General features: G+C 33.5%; 1 protein-coding gene across 1 annotated transcript in view; it reads left to right on the top strand.

Moving 5' to 3' along the window:
* The window catches only part of LOC107665257 (AF4/FMR2 family member 2-like), a 232,997-nt gene that overhangs the window by 119,856 nt on the left and 94,799 nt on the right, over positions 1–18,342 (top strand). The window contains exon 5 of the mRNA XM_016456063.1: positions 11,991–12,035. Within this exon, the coding sequence (XP_016311549.1) occupies positions 11,991–12,035 (45 nt within the window). The remainder of the gene's footprint in view (positions 1–11,990; positions 12,036–18,342) is intronic.

The following is an 18,342-nucleotide window of genomic DNA, read 5'->3' as shown; positions in this document are numbered from 1 at the left end:
ATTATTATTATTATTATTATTATTATTATTATTATTATTATTATTATTATTATTATTATTATTATTATTATTATTATTATTATTATTATTATTATTATTATTATTATTATTATTATTATTATTATTATTATTATTATTATTATTATTATTATTATTATTATTATTATTATTATTATTAGAATCATCATTATTATTATTATTATTATTATTATTATTGACTCAGGATATGGATTATTTCTAGAAACATTACATTATTAATGCTGTTAGATGCTAAATAATATCTACAATAATCATCATCATCATCTTCATCATTAGGTTATTAATAAAAAGTGTTTGAAATAACACCTATATAAAATTGTATCTATTTTATAGACCATCTAAACCTAGATTTTTATAATAATAATAATAATAATAATAATAATAATAATATTATTATTATTATTATTATTATTATTATTATTATTATTATTATTATTATTATTATTATTATTATTATTATTATTATTATTAATAATAATAATAATAATATTATTATTATTATTATTATTATTATTAAATTACATTATTAATCATATTACATCCTAAAGGATATCCTAAATAATCATAACAATCACAATAAATTCATAATAAATACATTAATTCGCAATAATAATAATCATTAGATTATTAATACAAAGTGTTTGTAATGCCACCCATATTTTATTAAATATTTATTTAGTACAAGAGCAAATATTAGCATGGCTGTGATTTCTTGCTAATATTTAGTATGCCAGCACAGATTCAAGTGTGGTATTGCAAAAGTAATAAAGTATTATTGTATTGCAAAAGTAATAAAGTATTATTTTATTTTATTTTATTTTATTTTATTAATTTTTTTAGCACATTGCCCATTTTGTTGTTGTGTTGAACAAATTCAATTCCTCTGTTGTTTGACTGTTGAATCAATTCTTAAATTCAGAATTTTCCCCAATCTTTGTCTGGAGATGTGAGTGTGAATCCCCGAGTCAGCATACATTATTCTAAAAATGTTTCTCCCGATCAGGATTCACTCTACGGAGCAGTAGATTTATTTTCAGTAGCTCTTTTTCGTAACATCTCCAAAGGATTGTTTTGTGTAATTGAACTGTGTCAGATTTAACGGCATCAAGTTCATCTTGATAGCAGCTCTTACGAGATGATTCATCAAATAGCATGCTATTGTTATCATCTCAGTGCACATAGTACTCTGATAATATGTAATCTGCTAACCTATCGTGGCTCTGGCAGCCGTTCCAGCGTTATGGTGACGGGTCCCAAGGGTCACGGCGGAGAGCGCAGTCCCTGAGGCCAGCAGCGGTGCACACACACCTTCCCGGGGTTCTGAGCTGATGTTTAGCCTCATGGCTAGTGTCAGGCTAAGCACTGGTGGCAGGGGATTGTACGATGCTCAGTGGAATGATGCCAAACTGTCAACACACGTTAACATCCCGACTGCCGCCGCACCGGCAACTTCCCAGTGCACAAGATCCAGTCAGGCCTGCTGAAGTGAGCAGCGGAGGCAGAGACGCACACACACATACATGCATTCAGAACGCCACAGTGAGTTCACTCAAAGACCACAAAACAGCCCAGAGCAACAGATCTGCAAGGTTATGGATGTGCTCTGAAAGCTTTCTTGAGCAGAGGAAAAAAAAAACAAATCGGATGCCAGTGTTCTAGGCTTTCTTGGATCAGAAATAGCTTTCACATGTATAGCAAGGCGTTTTTTTTTTTATTATTATTAGACAGTGCTCTTACTGTAGATGACCAAAGTTTTTGTTTTTGTTTTTTTGTTTCATGTGTCTTAGTAGAGTTTTCTAAGACTAGCAGCACTATTGATTTCAGATATTGAACTTCAGCATGTAACTTGTCTCTCAACATTTATGATACAGATGTGAATTAAACTTCAAATCCGGTGTTTTGATAAAGCTTTTGGGTTTCTAAGCTAAGGGTTTTCAAACTGGGTTTCAGGGACCGCCAAAGTGCCTCAAGCGGGTCTAAATTAAATTTAGAAAGAAACATCAAAATATATTTTTTTGGACTGTCAGAGTTAACGTTAAAATTTGTTAAAACTTATAATATTAAATATGTTTAAGGTTATTTTACACATTTATATGATATATTTACTGTCTCTTTCTATTTTCTAAAGACTGATAACAAGAGATTAATCATAATTATTATATTCTTTGGACAGCCAAGTTTTAGCAGCAGGAAATTATGCCAAATCTGCATTTAGTTTTGTGGAAAAAAAAAAAACATTATTTTTCTAAAGTTTATATTTTGTACATCTAGCCATCTTTTAGTAGGTAGAAAAAGAAACACTGTCAGCTTGAAACAAATTGAATATGTTCCAGATAATAGTTCAGTAACTTGCTTTGTTTTAGTACAATGACAATATAAGATCTAATTATGTAATTTTAGAAAAGCGTCCTCACACTTAGCAAACAGCATTTTCAACATAGGCTCAACAATAGAATATTTTAACACTATAGGCTATTACCAATCAAGCGAATTCAGTATCAACAAAGTCCATTTTTGCACTGCTTGCAACTAGTTAATAGTGAGAATTGCTCCCTAAAGTGTTAGAATTGATTTTAAAAGAGATGTTATTTAAAAACAAACATTTGGAATATAGAAATATGTGTTTCTATTAGTAACAAAACACCACGGTGATGCTCTGAGAGCTGTTTTCATTGGCAAAACAGAGCAAAAATAATACAATATTGTGTTTAAAATGTAGCCCACAATATCAATATTTTTGTTTACTAAACTGTTTTATAAAGGGCTGAAAGTTTCCTAAAAAGGACCTTGCAATGCCCCTGTTTGCATCACATAACCAGCTCTATATGTATGGCTTTTCTGGCATAGTAAAATTGCTCGGTAGCTCACCTGGTACAGCATTGCACTTGTGAAGAAGAGCAATACTATAGCACCCAGAGCACCCTTGCAATACTGTGTGCTAAAAAAAACAGTTAAACAACTTTATAACTTCATAGCTATGGACTAGCAACTACTCACAACACTGAATCATTCTAGCAGTGAGTTTTGCGCAAGCAAGCACTACTTATTTATCTTAATAAAATCTAAAAATCAAGTAGACTTCTCTTGAATCTGAGAAGAGATTGTGACATGTTTGACGGAATGTCCTCATGTCACTCATATTCAGCAGAAGTTGTATGTCGTGGCTTGCCGCTCTCTTGGCAGTTGCTCAACGGAAGACAAACTTGTGAAATGAGAGTGATGTTAGAGTTTAGAGGTGGGTTAGAAGTGTGTTTACTATGAATCGGTTGTGACTTAACAATCCACCTTGAGTTAAATCGTAAAAGAGGTGTGGGAAACAGGTTAGATGTGGGAAACCAGCCCTCAGAATATGCAATATTGAAAACAGACACATGTCTTCCAGCCAGGCATTGATGAGTGGACAGGAATGTCGACAAAGAAATTAACAAATAGTCAATTATGAAGATTGAATTTAATAAACTGCCTGATAATGGAACTGCTGTGAAAAGCATATTTGGCAAAAGCCATGAAAATTGCTGGAACAAGCACATTATTGAGTCAGTCGGCACCAGGATGATCTTTGCATTTCTCTTTTAATTTTATTGAAGTAAAAAGGAATTTAAAAAAACACTTCAATAATTGGAATACCAGGAACATCTATTAGAGTTGACAGTACTGAATGCAGCAGGAAGCAGAGGCGTGCCTTTTAAGACTTCATTCATTGACATGACTCTCAAAGGATTTGCTCATGGACATTATTTTTTATTTTATTTTTTGCAAGGCATTTGTTGCCTTGCAAGTGCTCTTTTGATTTAAAGATGACATGGGATTTGAATATTTTTGTTATATAGCTTAACGTTAACTAATTATTATTATTATTATTATTATTATTATTATTATTATTAAATCAGAGGCTATATTCAGGAGGCATGGATACATGTGCTTAATTACATTTACAAGTATTTATTTATCTTTGTTATTATTTTTATTATTATTATTATTATTATTATTATTATTATATTTTGTGATTGTTTACTGTGACATCCATCTAACTAAATCACTAAATTAAAATTAAAGGCTCCATGTGAGTGTATACATCTTGATCTTTATGAATGAATGAATGCATGAATGAATGAATGGTCATGGGAGTCTTCAGAGATTATGATTAAACCTATAATATAATATCAGTTTTTTTTGATTGATTGATTGATTGATTGATTGATTGATTGATTGATTTCCAACTACATGTTGGTTGACCTTTGTTGGTAATACTACATGACTTTGATTTTTGATTTTGTTAAAAGTAAAAAAAATATTAATTATTATAATAAATAAATAAATATTAAATAAATAAAAGTTTTCCAGTTATTAATAAGTAGTGAAACAGTTTCATTTTTATTATTTTTTTCTAAGAAATAATAATTAAATACTGTCAAACCACTGTATTTTTTTTCTTAATTTTTATTTCAGGGCAGTTGTATCACACTCACATGTAAAATAATCTTCCAAAAACAATGAATGATAATGAACTTTAATTAATCAAAAACTTAATTTTTAGTAACATGTTCATTATAGATGATGTTTATTAAAGTCACTATATGAATTGCACTTTAAATGTATTTTATTTATTTATTTTTTATTTTTTTTTTATTATTTATTTATTTCTTTTATAATTGATTCTGAGTCATACCAATAAATAAAACAAACAAAAAACAGCATAATGTCGTTGCATCACCCCCAGTCCCACCTCAAGTTCTCGGCTGACTTATCAGTCGACATGACCAAAATGTACATCTCATAGTATTCAGCAGTGTCAGTCCTGCATCTGCGAGTCGTATGTTGAAGAATTTCAATCCAAGGGATGAATGTTTATATTCAGTCATTCAAACATTGGTGTTATTGAATGTCACACCTTGTAGCTTGCTATTTAATACAGTGCATATAGTAGTGCTGAATAGCAGATGTTAAGGTGTCTACAAAAGGGAAATGCTGTCGAGAGACGTGTTAAATATTGAATGGGTTTCTCGAGGCTGTGTCTTCTAACAGTAGGGGCCCTTGAAGAAACTTGAAAGAGATTGCATTACATTATCCAAGTGTAGAACTGGTTTTGTCAACACATCTAGAGGCTACCCTTCATGGCCTACCCTGTGTGAAGGTGCCTCCTTAACAACTAAATTTGGTCTGGTCACACTAAATCATGTATGATTGGACAGGTTGGAGCGAGGGCAAGAAGCCAGAGAGAGTGAACCTGCTTTCTTTTTCTCTCTCGCTGTCTGTCTTCTCAGCTTAAAGACTCTATTACACATGACAGATCAAAAGACGCTCTGACAGGCTTCTAGAGACACACATCTCCATTTGCGTGGCAAACAAACCCGCCTCACAATTATACTCCCTTCGTGTTTTATGTATTTTTATTTTTTTGCCTGATGCTCCCTTGCAGTCGCATTCTTTTGCTACATTCACACAGCAGCAGAATACGGTTGTCTGTCCTGTTTTATAGAGCTAAATGTGGTTGTGTTCACAAACAGTTTGGTTATAAACAAGACATCCAAATTCCATAACCAAATTCTCTAATGTCAGTTAAAAAAATCTCTTAATCAAGATTTAATGGATTAACTCAACTGGACTCAAAAACTGTTTTGTTTTGTTTTGTTTTGTTTTGTTTTGTTTTGTTTTGTTTTGTTTTGTTTTGTTTTGTTTTGTTTTGTTTTGTTTTGTTTTGTTTTGTTTTGTTTTGTTTTGTGTTTTTTGTTTTTTGTTTTCTGTTTTTATCTTGTCGTCTCTTGTCTTGTTTTTTTTTTGTGTTTGTCTTGTCTTGTGTGTTTTTTGTTCTTGTCTTGTGTTTTGTTTTGTTTTCATGTTTTGTGTTTTTTGTTTTGTTTTGTCTTGACTTCTTTTGTTTTGTGTTATTGTTTTGTCTTGTCTTGTGGTGTGTTGTGTTTTTCGTTTTGTGTTTTTATCTTGTCTTCTCTTGTCTAGTCTTGTGCTGTGTTTTTTGTGTATTTTGTCTTCTTGGTTTGTTTGCTTTGTGTTTTTGTTTTGTTTTTTGTTTATTTGTTTGTTTTGCAATTTGTTTTGTCTTGTCTTTTGTTTTGTTTTGTGTTTTATGTCATGGTTATGGAATGATTCTACTTCTGATTCCAATGAATGATTCTGGCTCAGTAATGTGTGTGTGTGTGTGTGTGTGTGTGTGTGTGGGTGGGTGGGTTTGTGCACATGTGTGTGTTTATTTATTTATGTATTACTGGATTAAACTGGTTCATTGACTGTGTGAAGGTAGCCTTTGAGACTGTGTGTGCTTTCAGAGCAAGGTCGGATTCTCATGATTGTTTTGGGTTTAATATTCCATTCTGCATGTCTCTGGAGCTCTTTTCCTGGCTGCCCTATGGTCTTTTGGATTTGCATATTGGACACCGGCCATTGCTTTTTCATTTGGCACATCTCCATTTGGTGTCACCCAATCTGTGCTATCCTGCATAGACATGTGCACCCAAATTGACTTGTTTCTCAGAGATTTTTTCTGTCGCTTCTTCTCATGACACATTATGGAAAGATTTTAACTTCTTCTCTCTTCTCATCTGCCCACTCGTCCATATCAAGATGTGAGTTTATTCATGGCAATGCGCATGCCACCACTATCAGCTCTGTGTGCCTTTTCCATGTCATCCATCATCTGCCTTTCCTTGTTTGTTTCTCAATCCACTCTCAGGCGTTTAGATGGACTCTGCCTGTCTTTCAGCCTCTCTCATTTTGCTTTTCAAATCTGCCTATTTACTCCCAGAGCCACTCTTCCACATCTTAAATGCTATTTCAGCTCGGCAGACTGCTCCAGAGCAGTTCCCCACGTCAATACCGGGCTCTTTTTTCCCCCTTCCCCCTTTAAGAAAAAGACTAATACATCTTATCTGTTGCTGATGCACAGACGCTCTCTGAACAGCTATTTCAGAGAAAAAATGTGCTCCTGACCCAGTAATTGTCACTGTGTTATTCCCGCGGATCCTCCGATAATTCAAAGGAATAGGTCTGCTCTCTCACTGAAAAGTTTCTGCAGTCGTGCAGAACGATGTGACTGACACCTCCTCCGTTCTCCACAGCCGAGCCGAAAAAATAAATTTGCAGAAATTAGTGACACTTCCAGTGATCTCTGTACCTGCCAATTAAAAAGTTTTTTTTTTTTCCTGTAGGGAGACAGAAATACATCATTCTAAATTTGTCCCGGAAAAAAAGACACACTGGAGTGATTCACTGTGATTAAAGCTGGCAACGCTGAGTAGATCACTGTTTTTTTTTGTTTGTTTTTTTCTTCTTCACACTTTTCTTTGTTCCGTATGCACGAGAGTCACTTTAAAAACATGGGTTTGAAAGAGATGTAGCTGCATCCAATTTTCACATTTGAATTTATTCAGACAAACCATATTGTACTTTCATATGCATCTAACATGTATCCTCCTCAGTCTTGAGATGGAAAACTTTACAAATTAACCAAATTTAGTAATTAAAAATGTCAGTTGCTGCATACACGTATAAGAAAATAATGATAAAAATAGTCAGTGTCCATTATATAGGACCACTGAGATTAATAGAAAAGATCAACCAAAAATGTGTCCATTTCTTTATTCATTACATTATGAATATTATTCACTTCATAGCAGTAGCATTTTATAATGCCATGTGTACAAAGATATTTCAGGTAAAAATATGGAATCATTAAAAAGCATAAGTTACTACATATTAATGCACTTTTCTGTCAGGCCAGAGGCAATAAGAGCGAGCTTTGCATTCAGAGCGTACCACAAAGCAGCTTTTAGTGTCACGACTGGAATGGAAATGGGGTTCACCACAGGTAATGGAGAAATGAACTCCCGTGTCAGAGGAATGGGCTCTCTACGCCACTCTCTTAATATCAGAGCAGAGCAGGACAATGGCAGAGCAACATCTGATTAGAGCGGCTGAGCTCCAACATTCTGTTTTTATGGGAACAGGATATTATGTGCCTTGAGTCTTGAAATCCACAAAGTCCTTAAATATATTGTAGGCCGGACATAAAAAATATCTATAAAAAAAAAGTATATATATATATATATATATATTACCAGTCAATAGTTTGTAATAATTACGTTTTTTTAATGTTTTTAAAAGAAGTATCTTATGCTTTCTAAGGCTGCATTTATTTAATCAAAAACACAGTAAAAACAGTAATATTGTGAAATATTATTACAATTTAAAATAGCTGTTTTCTATTTGAATATATATAAATTGTAATTTATTCCTGTGATGCAAAGCTGAATTTTCAGCATCATTACTCCAGTCTTCAGTGTCACATGCTCCTTCAGAAATCACTCTAATATGATGTTTTGCTCTTCAATATTCCTAATTATTTTTGTTGAATTTATTTTACCCCAAACTTTTAAATGGTAATGTATCACAGTTTCCACAAAAATATTAAGCAGCACAACTGTTTCCAACATTGTTAATAAGAAATGTGTCTTGAGCAAAAAAAAATTAATGTAACAACAATTCTAATACATTCTTATTTATTTACCATTAGTATTAATACATTTTAATAAATAATATCTCTTTTTTTTTTTTTTTTTTTTTTGTTATAAATGCCCACAACCATACAGAGGATAAGTGGTTTGGGAAATGAATGGATATATTTTACTAATGACAAAACACAAAAGCATATTTTAAAGTTATTATTGATATTCATGATGTTGCTTAATTGCATGTCAGAAACAAATTCATCATAAAAATATTCAGTGAATATTTGATATTTCTGTCGGTTTTCTCTTTCATGTCAACAACTATCATTGTGAAGCAATAGTTTGTTGAGGTTCTTGATGAGAAAGTTAGTTAAAGTTATTAAACTGTTGACATGTTTATAGCTAGCTACACTAATAACACATCGGTTTAATGTCACAGATATCTGAATTTAACTCTGATTACCCTTGTTACTGTATATAAAACAGGGACAGCGCTCATTTGTGCCTGTGTGTTTATGACATTTCTGGCCAGTGTGAGAGAATGTAAAGCAGCTGTTATTCAGATTATTGTCTGGACATGAATATGTAAACCTCTGCACTCAGTAGAGATTTGGAAGTGCTTAGAGCAAAAAAAAATAAGAAAGATTCATCTCTAGAAGATGAACTAGTTAATTCTAGGGAAAATATATGATTTATTGTGCAATGAATTTGCAATTATAATAATTATTTTGGTCTCTTATGTTGTGCCAGTTGCACACTATTAGTCAACAGGGGCCTTGCTAGCACTTAATTAGTATTCTCATCTTCTGTCTGTTAAGTGTCGGAGAATCATTGTGGTTACATGCTTACTCGCTGACATTTCCATGCCTTATGATGCTCAGATGCAAGCTGGTGATTATCCAATTCCCAGCCTGCGTTTGAGAAGCGTTGGTGTGAGAACCGTGAGCCTCCATTATCCAAGAGCCTCCTCTTCTGAGACACTCAAATATGATGTCAGCTCACAACTAATCAGTCTTCAAAGGTGTGCTGTGGGACTTCCGTTTGAGAATTTCAGCTCTGGCATTTCGCTCTGTTCCAAAACCTAGTGAGCTGCCTACTTGGAGAGCTGCTTCCTTCTAACCTCATTTTGGAAAAACACCTTGCCTGTCCCAGACTGAACCGGATCACTTCCATTGTGCCAGCTTATGGACCCCACATTTGTATTATGATGCACTAATGACATATTTTAGCCACTTTATTTCCTCTTGCCCATTTTAAATAAAATGATTTGATAGATAGATAGATAGATAGATAGATAGATAGATAGATAGATAGATAGATAGATAGATAGATAGATAGATAGATAGATAGATAGATAGATAGATAGATAGATAGATAGATAGATAGATAGATAGATAGATAGATAGATAGATTATTCTGTCATTTTTACAACAATGGATTTCAATTAGATTTTATGCTGTAAAGAGTTTCTTGTAATTTTACTGTTGCTTTAGTTTTGTGAAATTGTTCCCTCAGGATATTGGACCCTACTCAAGAAAATTGCCCATTTTTAATTATTTGTTTTAATTTAATTTAATTTAATTTAATTTAAAATTTAAATAGTTTTTATTAAATGCATTAATTAAATCCAAAAATATATTAACCCTTGTGTTGTGTTCAAAACCCTATAATACTTGTAATGTTCCAGGCCAAAAATGACCTGGCATTAAAAAATTGCTTATAAATCACTCATTATGGTATATTTTCACCAAATATTGGATTCAATCTTTTTGTCAACTACTTTTATTTTATTTAGGACTGGTTTTGTATTTATATTTTCTTCTGATTAATCGTAGGCCTCGTTTATCTGAGAGTAGGCACCTAATTTTTTGAGTGAAAAAAGCATTATTTATGAATAATTTTCACAATATTAAATAAAACTGATGAAAATTTGCACTGTTTATCGCACTAGTGTACTTTAATGGTTAATCGGGGAGTTTGTTTTGAACGGCTTTTATTTTGTACAAAATGGCACAAAGTCACACTTGTGGTGTTCCCGGTCAAGAATGACCCGGCCTCAAAAAATTGCTTATAAATCACTCATTATGGTATATTATTACCATATATTGGATTCAATCTTTTTGTCAACTTCTTTTCTTTCATTTAGGACTGGTTTTGTATTTATATTTACATCTGATTACTCGTAGGCCTCATTTATCTGAAAGTAGGCACCTCATTTTTTGAGTGAAAAAAGGATTATTTATGAATAATTTTCACAATATTAAATCAAATGTGGAGAAAATGTGCACTGTTTATCACACTAGTGTACTTTAATGTTTAATCAGGGAGTTTGTTTTGAAAGGCTTTTATTTTGTACAAAATGGCACAAAGTCACACTTGTGGTGTTCTCGGGCCAAAAATGACTGGCCATTCAGAGTGAATGGGAAAGATCACAAAAAAAAAGGACCTTTATTTTGAAATGCTTTTATTTTCTGAAAAGGGGCAAAAAGTAACACTTTTGCTGTTCTCTGTCAGATCTGAACATTGTGGCATACGAGAAAGAACACATTAAAGGGTTAATTCACCCAAAAATTCTGTCATTAATTACTCACCCTCATGTCGTTCAAAATCCGTAAGACCTCCGTTCTTCTTCAGAACACAAATTAAGATATTTTTGATGGAATCTGAGAGACGCAAAGAAAACAAAAATAACGACTTTATTCAATCATTCGTCTCCTCCGCGTCACCCTGTAGCGCCATTTTGGAGAGTATCCACTGAAGGTAAACAGCGTATGCTATTCTGTGTCAGCTGCGTCATGCGAATACGATGTCTACGTTGTTTACGCTTTGATTTGAATGAAAACAATGTATCTGCGTGACGCAGCTGACACAGAATAGCATACGCTGTTTACCTTCAGTGGATACTCTCCAAAATGGCACCAGGGTGACGCAGAGGAGACGAATTGTTGAATAAAGTCGTTATTTTTGTTTTCTTTGCGTACAAAAAGTATTCTCGTAGCTTCGTAAAATTACGGTTGAACCCCTGATGTCACATGGATTATTTTACCGATCTCCTTGCTACGTTTCTGCACCTTGATCGTGGTAATTACATTGCTGTCTATGGGAGGGTCAGAGAGCTCTCAGATTCCATCAAAAATATCTTAATTTGTGTTCCGAAGATGAACGGGGGACTTACGGATTTTGAACGACATGAGGGTGAGTAATTAATGACAGAATTTCCTGATCCTGATCCAATCAGGAACTCAGGAGCTTCTATTTTATTTACAACGCTGCCTTCGCTAGAAGTCCATGTAGACAGAAAGGCAGCTCACTAGGCTTTTCTGAAAATTGTCAATAACCTTTAATTACAAGTTTCCACAAAAGTGAATAATTTACAACCTTGTTTTTTTGGTTGCTTTCGTTACAGCTTGTCTCTCTCTCTCTCTCTCTTCTTTCACGTGTTCATTGTAGCCTTTTTTAATGAGAGATTTCTTATCCATTTCTCCACAGGTCAGCCTGTCCAACGACTCCAGCTGTGTGGAGGAAATTCTGCGGGTGAGTTAGATTGGCTCTCTTTCTCTCTAGCACGCTAATTACGTCTGGTCACCTACTCAGCGCCGTTTTACACACAATGGCACTTCGCTGTCATGAGAAGGGTTTGTTTTAATAGAGAAGCCCCATTACATTAAGACTAATGGTCCTATTGTTCCAGAATGTACCTTTAAAAATATGTTCATACAGGCTGAAGGCAGTGAAAATAAACCTGTCATGTTTCACATTATTTTAAATGTAACGGCAGTGAAACCCTCACTATGTTTATTGTTGGATACTCATTATGAGTCTTAATAGCTTTTAAAAAAAAAAATTGTTTACGTTTTGGTTAGTATGACATTTTTATTATTAGTCTAGAACGTCGTTATGATGTATAAATGTGTCATTCATAATAGTTCTTCACACTCGAGTGCGTGTTTTATACATTAATTAATGAAAAGTGCTATGATGCATTCTTAAAATATTCATTATGTACATTCTAAAAATCTAATTTAATCTATTACATTTTCTATAAATAGCTGTACCCAGTTACATAAATATTACAAATACATAATTCATATTCATACTCATGACTTTAAGGAGTATAATACTTTATAAAACATGTTAACATAACTTTTTTTATGGTTTAGCTTATTTATTTCTTTAGCAGTACATAATAAGACAAAATATAGGAAGACGACACCATAAATGCAAAACAAACAATACAATTTGGTATTGATCTTGAGTTTTAATGCATTACATTTTAAGGTTGAATCTGTAAGGATGTATTGTGAATGCATGTATATATCTATGATGCATTTTATATACACGCTTCATAGCAAGCCTTACCCATTAAGCTCCTCAAAATGTCTCTTTTTTGTAATGTTAAGACATGCCACCACCACAGTTATTAGTGTAAGTGAAGTGCAGTCAACTGACTCCTGTATTCTGTCAGTGAGGGCAGAGGCAGAACATGTTGCCAGGGCAACCCAGAGTACATCTGTCTGCTGAAGTGCGTGGTGGGATTGCTCAGAGGAACCGCTGTAGTCCCTCACACTTGAGCTGCGCTGATGTTGACTCACATGTGTCTCATGAATGAGGAGGTGTTTTGCTTCAGTCTCTATGACAAATCCACTGAAGAATCCTAGTGATGTCATAAAGAATAATTACTAGCTAATAGAGAAGAATCAAAATAACATATGTGACCCTGGACCACAAAACCAGTATTAAGTGTCAATTTTTCAAATAAGCTTTCCATTGATGTATGGTTTGTTAGGATACAATATTTGGCCGAGTTACAACTATTTGAAAATCTGGAATCTGAGGGTGCAAAAAAAAAAATTATGATACTGAGAAAATCGCCTTTAAAGTTGTTCAAATTAAGTTCTTAGCAATGCATATTACTAATCAAAAATTAAGTTTTGATATATTTACAGTAGGAAATTTACAAAATATCTTCATGGAACATGATCTTTACTGAATATCCTAATGATTTTTGGCATAAAAGTAAAATCTATAATTTTGACCCATACAATGTTTTTTTTTGGCTATTGCTACAAATATACCCCAGCGACTTAAGACACTGAATTATTTTTTTTTCTGATGAGAACTTCTGTATCATAGTAAACTAAATTCCAAAAAATCGTCCAGCAGATAGACAGACAGACAGACAGACAGATAGACAGATAGATAGATAGATAGACAGATAGATGATAGACAGACAGACAGACAGACAGACAGACAGACAGATAGATAGATAGATAGATAGATAGATAATTAATTTCAGCTAACATTTGTCATTGTAATTTATTTAAAATAAATTTAAAATAAATATAACTAAAACTTCATAAAAAATGAATAACTACTAAAATTGACAAAAACACAGAGCAAAATTACTAAAACTTTAGTAAATATAAAAATAAATAAAAACTGATTCAAAATATTAATAAAATCTATAATAGTAGATCAGTGATACTAAAATATGGCCAAGAACATATGCAATGTATGGAATTGGAATTAGAATTAGAATTAGAATAAGAATTAGAATTAGATTTAGAATTAGAATTAGAATAAGAATTAGAATTAGAATTAGAATTAGAATAAGAATTAGAATTAGAATTGGAATTAGAAAGCACAAATGTCACTTGACAAAATTACTTTACAGATTGTGATTCAAGTGCTGCTTCAGTTTATACGCTGTCAAAAATGTCTTGCCAGGTAACCTAAAAATATGTGTTTCATGCATTAAAAAGTATCTTGTGAAATGTAAGATGCAAGAGAATATTACTGTCGAAGTCTAAATATTACTTGTCAAAGAGCTAGGCATGAGCCAGGATGGTCAACTCGTCGATTAGGGAGGTTGAGTAGTTTATTTATTCAGGTTTTTGTTTTAGCTTTAATATTTTTGTCAGCAGCAGCACTTTAAAGGTAATGAATTCAGAGAGGAAGGTGGGATGGTAGCCTGCTGAGAGCGTGTGCTTCAGTGTGCTTATGGTAAACTCTGAGAGAAGTCACATCTCCAAATTCAGCTCCTTTAAAGCAGCACCCCTGCAGCCATCAAAGCGTCACCTTTTTAACCATTCCAACACATTCAACAATACATTTTGTATGGGACTTTAAATAACCTGCTGTGAGCAATGTTGCTTATGCATAACACAAGTTTCTGTTTTGGTTTGAACTGTGATAGTTTTGCGCAACAAAAGGTTACAGGTATTTAGCCTATATATTTGTTGAATATATGTAATTTACTCTATTATCAGGCAGAGCAGTTTACTCTGGTTATTTTAATGTAAATTTATGCACACATGTAGATAGACGTTTTTGTTCAATGTTGTGTTTTAAGACAACGTACAAACTTTAAAACAGTTCAAAAGTAGTTTAGCTTTTAAGAATGTGTCTTGAGACCTCTACTGTTCTCTTCTGTAAAAAAACAAAAAAACAAAACATATATCTAGAGATGATTATAAAAAATTGTTATTTGGCATATCCCTACAAAGAAGGTTAAATTATTCATACTTTAATAATTTACGTTTTTTATTCATATTTTAATCATTTGAGTTTAATACTCAAATATTTTGAAATATTATTACAATTTTAAAATTGTAATCTAAAAAATCTATAATAATAATAATATATTCCTGTGATGTAAAGCTGAATTTTCAGCAACCATTACTACAGTCTTCAGTGTCATGATCTCATGTTCTTACAGAAGTTGCTGCATTTTTTATTATTATTATTATTAGTATTAGTATTATTATTATATTATTTGATTAGTTTTATCATTTACAGTATATGAAATATACTGTATTTTTTTATCTTATTATTTTTTAAGTCTTTACGATCACATTTAATCTATTTAATGCATCCCCACTGAATAAGATTATTAATTCCTTTCACACACACACACACACACACACACACAAACTTACTGACCCCAAAGTTTTAAATAGTAGTGTGTCATGCAATAAGCGCAAACCTCTGTTCTTCTGAAAGACAGTAGACACTGCATCAAATGTCCATGTATCTCCTGTTATCAAAGAGGTCCAAGAAATGAAGTGATTATTCATGGAGAGAAAGGCTAAGCCATCAGCACATATTCCAAACAGCAGAAAATCCTGATCCAGGCTCATGCACACATTCCCATTACATAACTTAAGGGTCATAAAACATCTTAAACAGTGCCAGGTTGAGCAGATTTGCAGCTTTAGTTCGATGCAGTTGGATGTTATAGTGCCTGAGAATATATTAATGACAAATGTCCGGCATTAATGATAATAAATGATGATGATAATAATAATAATAGCTGGATTAAAATCAGTGTTTTTTTATGTTAGTGCTCTATATTTTTATATGTAAACAATATTACACTTTATACTGTGAGTTAATGTCGTTTGTGTTCGTCTGGCAGATCCTGAGAAGATCATGAATGTTTTGCAGCGTGTTGCTTGACTGGAAATCAGATGAGAGCATGCAGGCACACTTTAACCACTTAACACACTGTGTCATGTGTGCCGAGATGTTCCTGTCTGTCAAACTTCTGTGCAGAGAATACAAGTCTGTGAATGTTGCGTTAGATATAATATATCAAATGCTGCAGGAGCTTTTCTCAGAACTGCTTTACCTTTTATGAGCCATTCTTGCAATAACTTTTAATCAACTGGTGATTTTTAGTAGATGTGTGAAGTTCACATTCATACATACTTAAAGAAACAGCTCACCCAAAAATTATATGAAAATGTACTCACCTCAAGAAATGTAGCATTACATCACTTGTTCACCAATGGATCATCTGCAGTGAATGGGTGCCGTCAGAATGAGAGTCCAAACAGCTGATAAAAACATCACAATAATCCACAAGTAATCCACACCACACCAGTCCATCAGTTAATGACTTGTATAGTGAAAAATGCTTGTTTGTAAGAAACAAATCCATCAAGAGGTTTTGACTTTAAACCAACGCTTCTGGACAAAATATAAGTCCATAATCCACAATAACACTTCCTCCAGTGACAAAGTCCATCCCCTGTTGTCTCTCACATCAAAACCCACAACACATTTCTTTAGATCTGTTTTGGACTGTTTTCACTTGTAAAAGGTGCTTGATCTGTGCATATTTCTCTCCTGATTCAGATGAGACAACTGAATGGAGTTAGTGTTATTATGATATTACGGTGTTATTACAATGGATGTATTTCTTACAAACAAATAGCTTTTTGCCTCACAAGACATTAACTGATGCACTGGAGTGGTGTGGATTACTTGTGGATTATTGTGATGTTTTCATCAGCTGTGTGGACTCTCATTCTGACGGCACCCATTCACTGCAGAGGATCCACTGGTGAACAAGTGATGTAATGCTACATATCACAAAATCTCTTCAGCTGAAGAAGAACTATTTTGTGTGAACTATTCCTTTTAAGTATAACTTAAACACTTCTTGGGGCCACTGTAACTGCAAATGAAGATAAAGGACCATAAAAAGGAAGAGTAAAGGAAAATACATAACTCGTGTTTAGTATGTAATACGAATGTAGCAGTTTACTAACATTTGTATGTACACTAAAGGTTGTCAGAACGAAAAGTTTCCCATCTGAGCACAGATATGTGTGGGATGTATAGCTGAGCTGTCCGAGAAGCGTAAGAGTAAACAGTCTCTGATCCGGCCTGCTCATGTTTGGATAACCTTGTTTGGCTCCAGGAGCAACGCTCCGTTGCTTTTAATAAATTTAATTTGCAACTCCAAGCTTCCACAGCCATGCCTCGCCCCCACTGAAGCTCGGAGAAATGAATGGATTTTGTATGCATTTTTCTGGAATGCAATAACACAGGTTTTCTTGGGAGAGAGTGTGCTGCACTTGCCCCGGAGATTTTACAGAATTCCTGCGTGTGATGTCCTTCGGCAAGATGGCAGTTTGCTTGAAAGCAAATGTAATAAATAAGCTCTCTTCTGAGGGATTATCTGTGATCGTTTGCCATCATCATTTTCAGTGTCACTTCTGATAATTGAACAAGAGGTTTGCTTATGTACTTATGCTCTTAGGATACCTTCATCCTGGATTTCCCACTGGATACATGTTGATAATTGATAATATTGTGTGGTTTGTGCTTTCATACAATTGATTATTGCTCTTTTAGCTTCTGCATCTCTGATTATGTTTAGCCTTGGATTTTCATCTGTGCTCACAAGTTACTGATTCATTTCAACAACAAGTAATACTGTATGTCTGTCCATCTGTGTGTGTTACTATAATAACTATTACTCGCTCTCTCTCTCTCTCTCTCTCTGGATTTTTGTCAACACTACAGAGCATTAGTCAACATCACTGAGTTATCATTGCATAAACCGCTATTGCTAATTATAGAGCTTGCAAGGGGCTGTCTATTACTTGCGTAGCCTCCTTATAAAGCAGTGTCCTGAGTGAACCTGATCTGAAACACACACATACAAACAGTGCTTCTCACAAGAGAAACTTTTAGTGCAATTTTGTGTTAGCTAGTTTGGCAACATGCTAACAAAAACTGGCATAAACATACACAGCACACACAAAACATAGAGTAAAATAGACATTTACTAATTAGTTTGAAATATTTTATTAATACTTTTCACTGTTGAATGCAGTATAGTACATATATTAATAACTGACATTAGGCTTGCTGCGATAGACGGTGCTGACGGTGATAAGCCGCAACACTCCCAGTGTCGTTTTGATTTTTTATAGTAATAAAATTAATTTAGTTCAGTAAAAGAACAGACACTACAATTAAAAACTGAACGCGGCTGCTCAATGCAGCGTGCCGAACGACAGTCGCATCACAGATCAGATTTAATTTC

The sequence above is a fragment of the Sinocyclocheilus anshuiensis genome, unplaced genomic scaffold (assembly GCF_001515605.1).
Source record: "Sinocyclocheilus anshuiensis isolate Anshui unplaced genomic scaffold, SAMN03320099.WGS_v1.1 scaffold483, whole genome shotgun sequence".
Taxonomy (NCBI): Eukaryota; Metazoa; Chordata; class Actinopteri; order Cypriniformes; family Cyprinidae; genus Sinocyclocheilus; species Sinocyclocheilus anshuiensis.
Note: the sequence above shows the minus strand (reverse complement) of the source record. Positions and strands in the feature narration are given on the sequence as shown.